This window comes from Oryctolagus cuniculus, chromosome 12 (genome assembly GCF_051225735.1).
Source record: "Oryctolagus cuniculus isolate XC-2025 breed Fujian yellow rabbit chromosome 12, ASM5122573v1, whole genome shotgun sequence".
In the NCBI taxonomy this organism is placed as follows: Eukaryota; Metazoa; Chordata; class Mammalia; order Lagomorpha; family Leporidae; genus Oryctolagus; species Oryctolagus cuniculus.
Window position 1 is genome coordinate 23,044,533 of NC_142878.1, and position 16,055 is coordinate 23,060,587.

At 44.1% G+C, this 16,055-nt stretch overlaps 1 protein-coding gene across 1 annotated transcript; it reads left to right on the plus strand.

Annotated features, from left to right (window-relative positions):
* The first annotated feature begins 14,898 nt into the window (after positions 1-14,898).
* LOC100355319 (large ribosomal subunit protein uL22-like) lies at positions 14,899-15,534 on the plus strand. Its single transcript, XM_070054850.2, is given in 2 exon segments — positions 14,899-15,357; positions 15,360-15,534. Coding segments are annotated over 2 exon segments (552 nt in total). The 5' UTR covers positions 14,899-14,951; the 3' UTR covers positions 15,506-15,534.
* Positions 15,535-16,055: the final 521 nt, after the last annotated feature.

Sequence of the window (16,055 nt, forward strand, 5' to 3'; positions counted from 1 at the left end):
TGTCTGCTGTCTGTTTACCCAGAAGCTCCTTCTCAAAATAGCTTTCTTTAAAAGCTTTCAAGAGCCTGCCAGTGCTCTTTAGTGTAGTAATGGGGACCCCACTCCTTAGTGGGAGGAGGGAGTAAAAAATGAAACTTCGAAACTTCTTGCCTGCTGGACTTGTGCATTTAATGCTGTTGAAACAATGCTTGTACTTATCCCGTAGATTATAGGATAGACACACTAATGGGTCCCGCACTCTGAATTCTCTTCACAAGGACAGAGTTTTCTGCAGCAGTAACCTCATCTTGTTAATCCAGGTCATTAAAATTCTGTGCAGAGCAGAGACCCCTGAAGAAACTGTCTAACTGTTGCTCATGGCATAAATTAACATAGTGCTGGGACGCTGATTTCTGCCTCCCTAGGACAGTAAAATCCCAGCCAACTAGGGCAAGAGAGAGAGGATGAAGTTCCACTGGCACCTTTGCTTTGAAGTGGCCCCAAACCTTAAAGCCTGCATTTCATTTGGGAAAATCTTTTGCTAAAACCACTTCCCATATGCAACCCATCTGGAGGACTATAATCTCGTCTTGCCTACAGCAAACCGACAGTAATGATGCTTGCCTTTCATCTCCCATCCCTAAGCAATAGACAAACATTAATTAATGCCCCCAACACACCTGTGAGGTAGGGAAGTATTATTATCCCTGGCTCACAGATGAGGAAATCCAGACAGCAAGAGGTTAAATGGCTTGCCTTAGGCTATGGTGAGCTAACAGCAACGGTAGAACCTGCCACGCCCCCTCAGCCCTCTGTGAGGGCTTGAGCTCTGAGAAGCTCTGAGATCAGCCCCTGGGAGCAGAGCTGTTGTGGATGAGGTAGGCCACAGTCAACTTACTTATCTTCTGCACAGTGAGTTTGCACCCCCCCTTCAGAACATAAATAATCTCTGGGCCCAAGATCTTAAAATGTAGAAACAGTAACAGAATGTGAAGGATTTCTGTCTCTCAGCTTCCTTCCCAGTGTATCTGATGGAAAATATGAGGGTGCTGCACCCAAGTTTCAGGCAGAATTAACTGAGCCCCTACTCCGTGCCTGGCACTGCAGTTTTACAATTGGTTCTCATCTTCTTTCCAGAGAACCAAGTGTGACTCCAGTAAAAGAAGCGTTGCAATTCTTGGGGCAAGAGGAAATTGCTGTAACCCAGGACAGCTTCGCTCTAGGCATGAGGGTCGTAACAATGACCCAGAGACTCCCAAAGGTGGCCAGTCATGGGACCACTGGAGCCGAGGGCAGCCTTCCTGCTCAAGTCAGAAAATCTTGCAGCACACCCAACTTTTAAATAGCCTATCATCACATACAATCCTAACTCTATGAGTAATAAGCAGGAATTATTATTCCTCATTAGTTGAATTTTTCTGGTCCAGATTTTACTTTAACATTTTGTATTCAACATTTGTAACCACTCTCAGAGCAAAGTGTCAGGATTTTTGCCTTGTTTCACAAATAAAGAAATAGGACTCAATGTATTCACTAACTTACTAGCTAATGGCAGAGGCAGCATATAAAGCCAGGTTTTTCTGTACAGTCTACACTATTCTATTACTTCTTTTCTAAGGATAATTGAGGAGTCTGGACTCACTCTCTCCCTCTCCCTCTCTCTTTTGTTATCTCTTTCCTCTCCTAACACCTTCTATAAAGGCTATGGACTAGTGGCCAGCATCTCTATCATGAGCACGAACCTAGCTGCCAGTAGGGTCACCTAGGGACATCTGTGGGGTGCGACATAGCCACACTGGGAATCAGCAGGCTGTGGCTGACCAAACCCCTGGGGAGGAAACACTTTTTGCTTCTGTTACATAAATGACTCCTCTTTCAAGTAGAGCTTATTCCAAACACACTGTGACCATCTCTGTACTCTGGGCCTGTTAGGTAGCTTCAGCCCTTGACCTCCAGCTTTTGTGTAGTACCTGTCATTTCTCGGTTCATCCTTGCAACAGGTAGGTTGCAAGGATCAGATCAACCAAGTCAAACCGACCGTCTGTGGAAGGGATGTACTGGTTAACTCAGTGAAAAGAGCAGCGGTAATGCAGGCTTTGGGTACGGTTTGATCAGGGCCCCGGCGCTGCGTCTCTTAGATTTATGCTCCTTTGTATGTCAGATTGCTTCTTAAGTGGACTCCTCTCCTGATGAAAGGTGTTTGTCAGTAGCAATTTACGTCCCAGCATCTTTGTTTATATCCAGGATGTGGTGAGGGGGGGTACTGGAAAGGAGAAGGTGTGTGTGTGTGTGCGTGCAAGTGTGTGTGTGTGTGAGAGAGAGAAAGGGGGGGGGGGAAGGAGAGAGAGAGAGATGGGGGTGGGGTGAGGCCTGTCAGTGACTTTGAGAATGATGGGCTTTGTGCTAAGTAGCCCAGCTGAATCAGTCTGCAGGCTAGGGAAAGGATAGGGACACTGAGTGACTTCGATGGGGGTCACACGATCCTATCTCTGTGCCAAAGAAAATGGGTTATTGGATTCTCTCACATCAACCCAGGTTTTACAGTATAGTTGTAATCCAGTGGGTGGGAGGGGATTTTCCCAAATGAAAAGCTGGGGACTATCAAGAAGGAGAAAAAAGAGGGAGAAATCCTGAGCCGGCCACCAATGACCGTCCTTTGCCGTCCACTCCTTTAGCTGCCCAACGTCCATACACATTCACTCTCTCATACATTTTGAAATTACCCACACCTGTGTAAAATGCACACGCTTACTGGGCTTGCACTTTCTATGTCCAGCTCCAAGGCTAGGAACTGTGCTCACTATTCAGGCTACTTTGCATTAACTCTTCATGGCCCGGTGACATACGGCTAAGTTGTCAGGTACGCTCCATCAATACAATTGCGTGCACATTAGTAGAAAGAGAACAAGGCAGATGCATTAAAATAAAAATCCTAGGCCGGCGCCGTGGCTCAATAGGCTAATCCTCCACCTTGCGGTGCTGGCACACCAGGTTCTAGTCCCGGTCGGGGCGCCGGATTCCGTCCCGGTTGCCCCTCCTCCAGGCCAGCTCTCTGCTGTGGCCAGGGAGTGCAGTGGAGGATGGCCCAAGTGCTTGGGCCCTGCACCCCATGGGAGACCAGGAGAAGCACCTGGCTCCTGCCTTCGGATAGGCGCGGTGCGCCGGCTGTGGTGCGCCGGCCGCAGCATGCCGACCGCGGAGGCCATTGGAGGGTGAACCAACGGCAAAAGGAAGACCTTTCTCTCTGTCTCTCTCTCTCTCTCACTGTCCACTCTGCCTGTCAAAAAAAAAATCTTAGTAGGAAAATAGGAGAAGGGAAATAACACATGAGCCTCAAGCCAGTATCATACTGATCAATAGAAATGTCAAGGATATGTGTATTACATATTACATAACATGTATTTAATAAGCATAATAATATTATATGCCTGTGTCTCTGTCCTGGCAATGGAATGAGTTTCTTGGTCAGACAATTAGCAGATTTGTCTTCTCTTCCTGGTGGAAAATGACTAACATAAGTGTTTGGAAAGCCGGGGGACCCAGACTTCACTAATATTAACCAATCACAATCTACTTCTGGGACTGAAGTGAAGCCGATCTTGCCCAAATGTCAAGGCTGCTACACAAGACACAGTAGAGAGGAATAGCGCCCTAAAGGAAGACATCTTGATTTTGGTAGCATGAGAGTGAGTGGATGCTGGTAGAGATCGCTAGCTGTCTAGCTTCAGATTGATTCTTGCCTTTTTCTTTAGGAAGGGAATGCCAGATTTTGCATGGCAAACATTCGCCAGGGTTAAAGACCCCACTGTCCAGCCCATCTTAGATAAGTGAGGATGTGCATCCAAATTCTGGCTACTGAGACCTAAGCAACACTGTTACATGACAGATTCCAGGAAGTTCACTTTAAAGATAATTGATATGTACCCCTTGCCACTTTTCCCTTTTTTTCATTTTTCTTTCTGGAACATGGTTTTGATGGCCAGCACTCTAGCCATCATCCTGGGCCATGAGGATAAGGCCTCTTAGGGATGGTAGAGAAGTCAGTTGCATAGGAACTAACTCCCTAACTTCATGGGGTCACTAAACCATCCATGAATTTCCCAATTCAAGACTTCACTTACATGAGAGAGAAATACAAGGGCACTTCCAAAAGCTTGTGGAAAAAGGAATTAAAAGATAAGTTTATTTGTTGCAAACAATTTTGAATCTGTGCACAGTGTTTTTCATAACATGCGTTTTCTGTGAACTTTGTAAACCCTTGTAAGCATTTACTTTATCGAAGCCACTGTTTGACAGAGGTATGTGTGTTCATCTGACTGATTCATCTACTGATTTTTTAAAAATTTATTTGAGAGGCAGAGAAACAGAGACAGACACAGAGACAGCTCCCTTCTGCTGGTTCATTTCCCAAAGGCCTGCAACAGCCTGGGCTGTGCCCAGCCAAAGCCAGGAGCCTGGAACTCAATTCAGATCTCCCACATGAATGACATGAACCCAATTACTTGAGCCGTCACCACTGCTTCCCAAGGGCTACATGAGCAGGAAGCTGGAGTCACGAGCCAAAGTAGGGAATCAAACTCAGGTATTCCAATGTGTGACACAGACATCCTAGTCATGTTTTAACTGCAAGGCCAAACATCTGCCCCACTAGGGTAGATTTGATTAATGTTAACCTAGTAATAGGCAAGGAAGTTGGTTTTTTGTTTTGTTTTGTTTTTTGTTTTTTCATTTAGCCAGCATTATTTGGGATCTTCCTGTGCTAGGTTCCTTGATCTTCAGTTCCTTTTACTCATTCTGTGACCAAACTGACCCCATCCTGCTCTGACCTTTTGTGCTGATTCTTCTCCATAGCTCTTGGGCTCAGTTGAGAGTCCTACCTCCATTTCCCACCAACTTTCCAAAGCCCATTGTGACACCAACTTGTCTTCCGGACAGGTTTCTTCTTACCCTACTTACAAAGATGGGTTCAGATTTTTGCATGACCTTACTCAGTTAAACTGGCTTTTTTTTTTTAATCTTCCAGGACAGAATGAATTATTACATAGCCTTAGTACTTAATTATGCACTTGACCTAGTTTTTCTTCCAAACAGCTAATTCCCCTTTTCCCCTACAGCTTTGACTTTGTCCCGTGACATGATTTTCTAACCAAGCATCCCCCAACACTTCCTACCTCAACAGAAATCTGATTTCAATTATACCATAATAATAGTTCACATATATTTTTTTGTAGTTTTGTGAATCTATGTCAGAAACTATGAGTGCTTTGGAAAAAGAGTATGTGTAAATAAGCACTTTAAGGCTTTTTAATTAAATGAAGAACAATGAATTTTTCTCAGTAATTTTGAAACAATTTATGATAAACATTAAGTTGCTTATTGAATGCTTACTAAATTGCAGGGACAATACCAGCCACATTAAAGTACATTGTTACATTTAAATCACACAATGGAGGAGCTATTTTATGTATATTTTATAGATGAGTAAACCAAGGCACAAGAAGTTAAATAATTGCCAGAGATCACACAGGAAATAGGTGTTGCGGTCAGGATTTGTCTGGATGACACTACAACTCTGAGCCCACAAAGGGAACAGAAATTTTCCAGGTGGTAGTGCCTTCAGTGTGGAAGATAGCCTTCCCTCAGCAGCACAAACAGTCCTTGGTTTGGGTGGGAAAAGATAAGCACAAGAAGAAAAGATCAATTCAGGACTTGATTTCTTGGCCTTTGGAAATAGAGCCACTCACCCATTTCCTTTATTATCTATCAAACATTCATTTCTGTGAATCAGGGAGAATCAAGGAGACCTCTCCATGGAATAGTTCATAAGCCAGAAAATCCACTTGCTCATAAAGTTATTACTGCATCCAACTCAACACATTATAGATAGGCATGTTCTTCAGAAAGTTTGTGGACAAATAGAAAGAAAAGTTTATTTTGAAGCAAAATATGTTGAAGCCCGTAATATTTTTTACAAAGTAGGCATTTTCATGAACTTTTTGAAGACACTTATTTGTATGGCTTTCAAAATTATTGCACCAAAACTTATCTTTTAATAACTAATTAATAATTAATTTTCCATAAGTATTTTGAAGTACCTTCAGTGCATATTTGGGAAGGATCTTGAAAAAATTTGTGGAAAACACATATTATCTTTCTACTCCAGTTTTCCACAAACATTTTAAAGTGCCTTTACATCTAGTAAATGTGACCCTTCAGTGAGGATCTTGGGTTTCTGGTTTTTTTTTTTTTTTTTTTTTTTTTTCTGTTTTGTTGTTGTTGTTTTGAATCCTTGCATTCTTTTCTAAATCTGAAAGTAGTGTTTAAAGGCAGGATCCCTGCTACGCACACAGTAGCCAAAATACCTGGTTCTGCCCCATCAACTCTTGCAAATCTGATTGCAGTGCAAAGTTAGAAAATAAGCAGGGTCCAACCTGCTATTAGCAGCCCCGGCTCAGAGGGATGTGGCTGGAGCACATGACAGTCAAGCTACCAGCAAAGGGTGCTTGTTTTAAGTCATTTCCAGGTTTACAGTTGAATGCAAAGAGACCAGAACAAACAGGCATGTTCGCACTGTGGCACCTGGCTCAGAGCCTGCTCACCTCAAAGAGCACCTGAGATACAGGTTAGAAGCCTTGTAATTCACCATGAGCACAGAAACCAACCTGGATCTCAGTGCAACAGTTAAGACCACAATAGCACACAGCCAAGGTCAATCTTGGGGGAGACGGAGGAGGAGCAAAGTCTGCTACACATCCCCCTTGGCTCTGAGGCTGTTACCAGAAGAGACGTATGTGGATTTCGACCGTCCATGTTTTAACATCCTAAAATATTCCAGGTGATACACGGAAGGTAATGGTGCAAGTATTTGGCATCTTATTGTGGGGATACAGGGACAGATTTTTTTTTTTTTTTTTTTTTTTTTGACAGGCAGAGTGGACAGTGAGAGAGAGAGAGAGACAGAGAGAAAGGTCTTCCTTTGCAGTTGGTTCACCCTCCAATGGCCGCCACAGTCGGTGCGCTGCAGCCAGCTCACTGCGCTGATCCGATGGCAGGAGCCAGGTGCTTCTCCTGGTCTCCCATGGGGTGCAGGGCCCAAGCACTTGGGCCATCCTCCACTGCACTCCCTGGCCACAGCAGAGGGCTGGCCTGGAAGAGGGGCAACCGGGACAGAATCCGGCACCCCGACCGGGACTAGAACCCGGTGTGCCGGCGCCGCAAGGCAGAGGATTAGCCTAGTGAGCCGCGGCGCCGGCCCAGGGACAGATTTTAACACCCTCAGTCTTCACTGTGGCTTTCTAAGAGGCGTCTGCAGTTAACGGTAACTTCACTAATCTCTTGATCACTTTCAGAATTCAGTTTCTTTGCATAAAGTAAAACTCACATCAAGGTGAACTGTGGATGAATGATTTGAGTATGAGTCAAATTCTCAGAACAAAGCTACCCTATTCAATTCAGTAGCCACAGTGTGTTACGACTTACGTTTAAATTCAGTAAAATGAAATATATTTGAAAATTCGGTCCCTTGGTCACAAAAGCAACATGCCAAGCGTCCAGTGACCATGCGCGTCTAGTGGCTTCCACAGAAATAACAGACATAAACATTTCCACAATCAGAGTGTTCTCTTGAACTGTGCTGATCTGTAGTCCAGAGCATAGGAACAAGAGATTTTCCGGGAAGAGACTAAAGCTGTGAGTTACAGAAGTTAACTACGAAAAACGCCACCAAACTGTCTGAGTGAACTTGAAGTAGACAGTTCCTGTAGTCGCCATGATCCATGAGCTCCTTATTCAATTCAGCTTCCTGCTAGCTGCATGTAGCTAGAATTAAACTCAACTGTAGCTGATAAAAACACAAGTGAACATGGACGTAAACACACAAAGCTTTCTCCTGTGTCAAAGTTCCAGTGACCAGAAGATACAGTCATCTGATTAATTCATCATGGACCTGGGTTCCTGCCCACTTCCTTCTAAGTCACCCCTAGGAATCGACCTGGGTGCCCGGAGGAAGACAGTGTCTAGCGCTCCAGTCTTTGTATTTGTCAGTCAACTGGGAGGAGAAGGGAACCCTAGGTGTGGCCCAGCACTTTCAGGCTCTCCCTTCAGTTGAAAACAACACTCCTGCTTGTGTCGTGCTGTCCAAAATGTGAAGACGTGGCTACTCCTAGCTGCAAGGGAGGAGGGCGATTGTTCTCATGGCCATGGAATTAGGGGTTTTCTTACTGCAGAATTAAGAGAAAATGGCTCAGGCAAAATCACCAGAACCTCTGCCACACGAACAGTGTCAAAAAAATGATAAAGTGAGAAATAAAAAGATTAAGGAGGATTAATTTTTTTCGGTGCAAACAAGACTGGTAAAAAGTGTAAAAGTTTTGATGATTGAATAACTGAAAATCTCATCAATTTTTATCTTTTTCAATGATTTGTGTATTTTCTTGATGGCCACCTAAGTGCTATGATTTAAAGAAAGCCACTCCCTAAATGCTCCTCTGCATTGTGCAAAAATCTTTCGTTTAAGTTTCTTCTCTGGCCTGAAATGCCATCAACTACAGATATGGCTCAGTTAACACATTTTTACAAAATGCAAATCTTGGGGCTGGCTCTGTGGTGCAGTGGGTTAAAGCCCTGGCCTGAAGCACCAGCATCCCACATGGGTGCCGGTTCTAGTCCCGGCTGCTCCTCATCTGATCCAGCTCTCTGCTATGGCCTTAGATAGCAGTGGAAGATGGCCCAAGTCCTTGGGCCCCTGCACCCATGTGGGAGACCTGGAAGAAGCTCCTGGCTCCTGGCTTCAGATTGGTGCAGCTCCGGCCATTGTGGCCATCTGGGGAGTGAACCAGCGGATGGAAGACCTCTCTCTCTGTCTCTACCTCTCTCTGTAACTCTGTCTTTCAAATAAATAAAATAAATTAAAAAAAAATGCAAACCTTCCCAAGAGGTAGCAAAAATATCCATTTTCAATTTATTATAAAATTAAAATAAGACTCTCAATGTATTAACCAAATCCAATTTTTGATTTCCAAAGATAGAAGGAGGGACTGAACTGGAACTTGGTGGGGAAAGTGGTGAACCCAGGAGCTGTACAACTTTGGAATTGAGAAGACATGAGTAGGAAAGCATTCTGGGGTGTGTCATAGAGTGACTGAGCTCGAGAGCAGAGGCAGGTCATGGGCCACACGGAGAGAAGATCTGCAGAGGAGACGGGGGGAGGGAAGTGAGGGCTGATGAGGCATTGCAGAGAAATCCTAGCATCTTGGAATTTTCTCTAGCTTTGACCATGCCCATTACAATAGTTAGGGGGGGATTCTCAGCAAAGTGGGAAAGGATACAGCTTTTCTTCTCCTAAGAAATTAAAAGGCATATACCAAGGGTCTTCAAAAAGTTCATGGAAATGTCTATTATATAGAAACTGCATGAGTTTCAAAAACGTTTTGCACTAAAATGAACATATTCTAATTCCATGTTCCACAAACTCCTTCAAATATGCAGTGTAAGAGTCATTTCAACCGGTGGCATTTTGTTTAAATAAAAGCAAAACAAATGATGATTGTCTGAACTGAAAAGTCTCCCACTTCCTATTTTGGAACTCTGTTGACTCATTTCACTTTTTGTTGTTCCTAAAGATTTTATTTATTTACTTATTCATTTATTATTTGAAAGGCAGAGGCAGAGAGAGAGAGGGAAAGACAGAGGAGAGGGAGAGACAGAGAGAGAGGGAGATCTGTTCACTGGCTCATTCCCCAAATGGCCTCAATAGCCAGGGTTGGGTCAGGCCAAAGCCAGGAACCTGGGACTCCATCCAGGTCTTCCACATGGTGTCCATTTGCTGCTGCTCTCCCAGGCACATTAGCAGGGAGCTTAATTGGAATGGGAGCAGCAGGGACTCCAGTTGGGTCTCACGTGGGATGCCAGCATCCATGTGGCGGCTTTAACCCATTGTGCCCCGAAGCTGGCCCCAGCTCATTCACTTTTTTAAAAAAAAGATTTATTTATTTGAAAGACAGAATTAAGAGAGAGGTAGAGAGAGAGTGAGTGAGGTCTTCCATCTGCTGGTTCACTCCCTAAATGGCCACAGCAGCCGTAGTTGAGCAGATCTGAAGTCAGGAACCAGGAGCTTCTTCCGGGTCTCCCACACAGGTGCAGGGGCCCAGTATCTTCTACTGCCTTCCCAGGCCATCATAGCAGAGAGCTGGATGAGAAGAGGAGCAGCCTCGTCATTCACTTATACTCCTTTTCTTCTTTTAGGATGTATTTATTTACTTGAAAGTCAGAGTTACAGAAAGGTAGAGGCAGAGAGAGAGAGAGATAGGTCTTCCATCCACTAGTTCAGTCCCCAAATGGCTGCAATGGCTGGAGCTGGGCTGATCTGAAGCCAGGAGCCAGGAGTTTCTTCCAGGTCTCCCACGTGGGTGCAGGGCCCAAGGACTTGGGCCATCTTCTGCTGCTTTCCCAAGCCGTAGCAGAGAGCTGGATTGGAAGGGGAGCAGCCAGGACTCAAACCGGCACTACAGGCAGCAACTTTACCCGCTACACCGCTACACCACAGCGGCAGCCACATTTCACTTTTTTTAAAGAGTTATTTATTTAATTTCAAAGGCAGAGTTAGAGAGAAAAAGAGAGAGATTGATCTTCCATCCGCTGGTTCACTTCCCAGATGGCCACAACAGCCGGAGCTGAGCCGATCCAAAGTCAGGAGCCAGGAGCATAATCTGGGTCTCCCACGCATGTGCAGAGGCCCAAGGACTTAAGCCATCCTCCACCGCTTTCCCAGGCCATAGCAGAGAACTGGATTGGAAGCGGAGCAGTCAGGACTCAAACCCATCTGGGAGGCCGGCACTGCAGGCAGCGGCTAACGCCAACCCTCTCAATTCACTGTTACTCTAAATTTATCTGGCCTGTTTTTCAAGATTGTACCTGACATCAACACTAGCAATGATGGCATCCAACAAGAACTTCGAAGAAGTCACCCTTCTAAGTGCTTTGCATCTTTGATTTCATTCCATTTTGACAACATGTATTTGAGGTAGACATTGCTGTACCCCTTTTACAGAATAGCCAAGTGGGGCCAGAAAGGTTAAGTGTCTGGCCTGACACAACACAGACAGCAGTGGCAGAGCCAGGCTCCTGATCTGTGCTGCCCAGCTCCAGATTCTGTGCTCTTAACTCCCAGCTAACAGCCTGCTTCCTGCAGTTCAGTGGAAACAGAATGATTCGCATCTGGATCAAAAGCATCGCCCGAATAGACCATTTCTCAAGCAGGTATTTCCCATGGGACTGACATCGCTTCTGACTGCCTCGCACGTCCAGCAGGGATGCTCCCTCGCCTTCTCCTCAAGTCACTTCAGCATCTTTCCCCTGCTGTGCCTATTCGGACTGCCCACCACCACCACCGTCCTCCCACCGCCTCCCACAGCAGCCTAGGTGTTTTCTGTCAATGGTGTCACCTAGTGGTCAGAACGAGGAACTTGTTTATTTGACTTCTTTTCTGCACCCTCTTTTTTTCCTCTTCAAGAGAGTTGTGTTTCTGTTTTTGTTTGTGTGTGTGTGTGTGTGTGTTTTTAAGATTTATTTCTTTATTTGGAAGTCAGAGTTACACAGGGAGGAGAGTCAGAGAGAGAGAGAGAGAGAGAGAGAGAGAGAGAGAGGTCCTCCATCCGCCAGTTCACTCCCCAATTGGCCGCGATGGCTGGAGCTGCGTCCACCTGAAGCCAGGAACCAGGAGCCTCCCCCAGGTCTTCCATGCGGGCACAGGGGCCCAAGGACCTGGGCAATATTTACTGCTTTCCCAGGCCACAGCAGAGAGCCAGACCGGAAGTGGAGCAGCTGGGGCTGGAACCAATGTCCATATGAGATGCCGGCACTGCAGGTGGCAGCTTTACCCACTACGCCACAGCGCTGGCCCTGTTTTTTTGTTTTTTTTGTTTGTTTGTTTGTTTTGTTTTGTTTTGTTTTTTTTTGCAAAATCTATTCTCTTCTTTTAAGTGGTCACTCATGGGTCATTCAGTTCTCCTTCAACTTTTTCACTCATACGCACCTCATCCCCTCTCACTCCCTTTCCTTACCCTCTTTCTCTCTGAAGGAAGATCTCTCCCTACCCCCATCATTTATTCTCTTAGCCAAAAAGTCGACCTAATCATGAAAGAGTGGTGGACTCTGGAGTCAGAGCTGGATTTGAATTCTTTGTCAATCACACTGATTTTGACCGAAAACTGCATAACTTCTCCAACTCAATAAAATGGCGATGAATGCTTCATAGATTTGATGTAGGAAAGAGCTTAATTAAAGTTGCTTCAGAAAAGCACTGAGACCTATCTGCACATACCAATATTTGATGGGTATCATGACTAATACACAAAATAATCCTGCTACAATAGCAAAAAACTGGAAAGCACAACTTTTTAGGTTTGATTAAAAAATCAGTGTCTGCAGTAGCTAAAACCTTCAAGTTAAGTTCCCATGAAAACCTTCACAAGCATCCATCTACTTGCTGATTCTTCTCTTTGGTATAAATATATGGTATTTCTTTATGGTGGATGAATCTGGTATTTATGGGATAGACTTGATATGTAAGCATCATTCACAGATACTATTTCTATGTAAAAGTATATTCTAAATTCCAGAGAACCATAGACTTGGAATTTCTTCTAGTTTGGTTATAAAAGTATGAAAAGCTTTGAAGTCAGTGAACCAGAGCAAGCATTTGGTATGCTGGTTCAGATGCTCCTGGTCCCTGGGTGCCAGTCCTAGCTCTACTTCTAATCCAACTTCCTGCTCATGCACACCCTGTGAGGCCGCAGAGGACGGCTCAAGTCCTTCAGTTCCTGCACCCCATGGGACTCAGAATGAGTTTTAGGCTCCTAGTTTTGCTTTGGCCCAGTCCTGGCTGTTGCAGGCATTTGAAGAGTGAACTAGAGGATTGAAGATCTCTCAGTCTCTTTCTGTCTGTCTCCTTCCCTCCCCTCTTTCCTTCCCCTCTCTCATTCATATAGATAATTAAAACAATAATTTTTTTTAAAGTTTAAACTAAAGACTAAAGAGACTCAAAGATAAAGAGTATATTTTCCTTTTTGTCTAATGGAAGTCAACACTTCTAAATGAGTCTGCTGACAAAATAGTGGAATGTGTTTGCTAAAACACTGGAGAAAAATGTTAAAACTCACCTGCTCTAAAAAGCACTGATTATCTTTTCCAAGCACAGTTTATCATCTCAGTTACATGTATGACAAGTACAATAAATACATTAAAGAAAAAATTTATAAATCAAACTTCATCAAAAATAAAAACTTCTGCTCAGCAAAGATGCTGTAAAGAAAGTGAAACACAAATCAAACACTGGTTAAAAAAATTCCAAAACACAAGTCTGATAAAGGGCTTTTATCCAAAATATAGGAAGAAGTTCCAAATTTCAACAATAAAAAAAAGAATCCAGTTTTAAAATGAACAAGAGATTTAAGAAGATACACAAGTGCCAAATAAGTATATTCAAAGATGCTCAGCGAGCAGACATTTAACCTAGCAGGTAAGTTGCCCATATCCCACATCAGAGTGCTTAGGTTCAGTTCCCAGCTCTGGCTCCTAACTCCAGATTCCCACTAGTGTGCACTCTGGAAGGCAGGAGTGATGACTCAAGTAGTTGGGTTGCTGCCACCTATGTGGGAAATATGGATGACATTCCTGGCTCCCGGCCTTGGCCCTAGCCCAATCTCTCTCTCTCTCTCTCTCTCTCTCTGTATGTGTGTGTGTGTGTCTGTGCGTGTGCACCTGCCTCTCAACCTCTCAATAAGAAAAACAAGCATGCTCAGCATCATTAGTAATTGGGTACATGCTAGTTAAAATCATGGTGAAATACCAGTACATATCTATTACTTTGGCACAAAAATTTGACAGTATCAAATGCTTACACAGATGCTGTGCAGTTAAAACTTGCATGCTTTGCTGTTAGAAATGAAAACTGGTTCAGCCACTTTGGAAAATGGCTTGAAAGTTTCTTAAAAATGAATATACACACCTGCCAAATGACCCAGCAACTCCCATCTAGGTACAAAATTAGTGGGAAAAACGTTCACACAAAAATCTCAATACAAATGTTCATAATGACTTTAGTCATAATCACCAAAATTATAAACAACCAATGTGTCACTTAACTGGGGACTGGGTGGGTGGACAGAGGGATGGAGCTCAGGACACACTGCCACAAAATGCAGCTGTAGGAGGCCAGCATATATCACCCCCACATAGCCTCTTTAGCTTAGTGATTATTGCGAGAAACTGCAAACAGACACAGGATAACTCTAAAAAGTTGTCATTTTGTAAGAGAAATTACATTTGTAAAGGATCTTCATTTATAAGCTCTGTACCTGTCTGCCCCAGGAAGAAAGGGCTGACTAGTTCACTAGAGACCTAATCACCAAGGAAGGTATAGTCTTAAATCTACGTGACAAATCTTACCTTTGTTTTATTGTGTTTTCCGGGTCCATCTTTGCTTACCTGGGCCTTTTCCCACACTCTTCTTTTTTTTTTTTTAATTAATTAATTTATTTGAAAGTCAGAGTTATACAGAGAGAGGAGAGGCAGAGAGAGAGAGAGAAAGAGAGAGAGAGAGGTCTTCCATCCGATGGTTCACTCCCCAGATGGCCGCAATGGCTGGAGCTACGCCAATCCGGAGCCAGGAGCTTTCTCCGGGTCTCCCACGCAGGTGCAGGGGCCCAAGGCCTTGGGCCATCTTCTACTGCTTTCCCAGGCCACAGCAGAGAGCTGAATCAGAAGTGGAGCAGCCAGGACTCTAACCAGCGCTCATATGGGATGCTAGCTCTTCAGGCCAGGGTGTTGACCCACTGTGCCACAGTGCCGACCCCTCACACACTCTTCTAACTTTGTTTCAGAGAATAAAGATATTCAAGCCTGGAGATTAAATCCTTTTTTTAGAAGCCACTGTTCTTCCTCTTCCTGTAAGCGGCCTTAGGTGACCTGCAAAAATGGTTCGCTACTCACTGGACCCAGAAAACCCCACAAAATCATGCAAATCAAGAGTCTCGAATCTTCGCGTTCACTTTAAGAACACTCGAGAAACTGCCCAGGCCATCAAGGGTATGCATATCCGAAAAGCCACCAAATATCTGAAAGATGTCACATTAAAGAAGCAGTGTGTGCCATTCCGTCGGTACAATGGTGGAGTTGGTAGATGTGCCCAGGCCAAGCAGTGGGGTTGGACCCGGGGTCGTTGGCCCAAAAAAAGTGCCACGTTTCTGCTGCACATGCTTAAAAATGCAGAGAGTAATGCTGAGCTGAAGGGTTTGGATGTAGATTCTCTGGTCATTGAGCACATCCAGGTGAACAAGGCCCCCAAGATGCGCCGCCGGACCTACAGAGCCCACGGCCGGATCGACCCTACATGAGCTCCCTGTGCCACATTGAGAGGATCCTCACTGAGAAGGAACAGATAGTTCCTAAGCCAGAAGAGGAGGTGGCACAAAAGAAAAAGATATCCCAGAAGAAACTAAAGAAGCAAAAACTTATGGCTCGGGAATAAACTCAGTATAAAATAAATACAAATTAAAAGAAAAAAAATCCTTTTTTTAAAAGATTTACTCTAGAGATTTATTCATTTCTCCAGATTTTCTGGCAAGTGTACCTGAGTTTCTCAAGATAATTAGCCCCAAAATAATTCTTATGCGAAAGAATCACATATTAGGGTAGCATATTCTGGTCTCCTCCACAAGGAATGGAATACTACACAGCAATAAAAGGACAATCTACTGGTACACAAAATATAGATGAACCTCGAACTCATCTAGCTGAAGTTTCTTCCAAAACTGTACTCTGATTCCATTTATATGACATGGTGGGAAAGGTGGACTAGGGGGACAGAAAACAGATCAGAGGTGGCCAGGAGCTGGGCCTGGGGACGAGTTGACTATAAAACACCAAGAAAGAACTTTTGGAGTTGGTAGAAATTTCTATATTTTTATTTTTGAGGTTGTTACATGACCATATGCATTTTTCAATACTCAAAAAACTATTCTCTGAAAAGGATGTTTAACTATAAAAATTGAATGAAAAATATAGTACTGTAGGTTTGA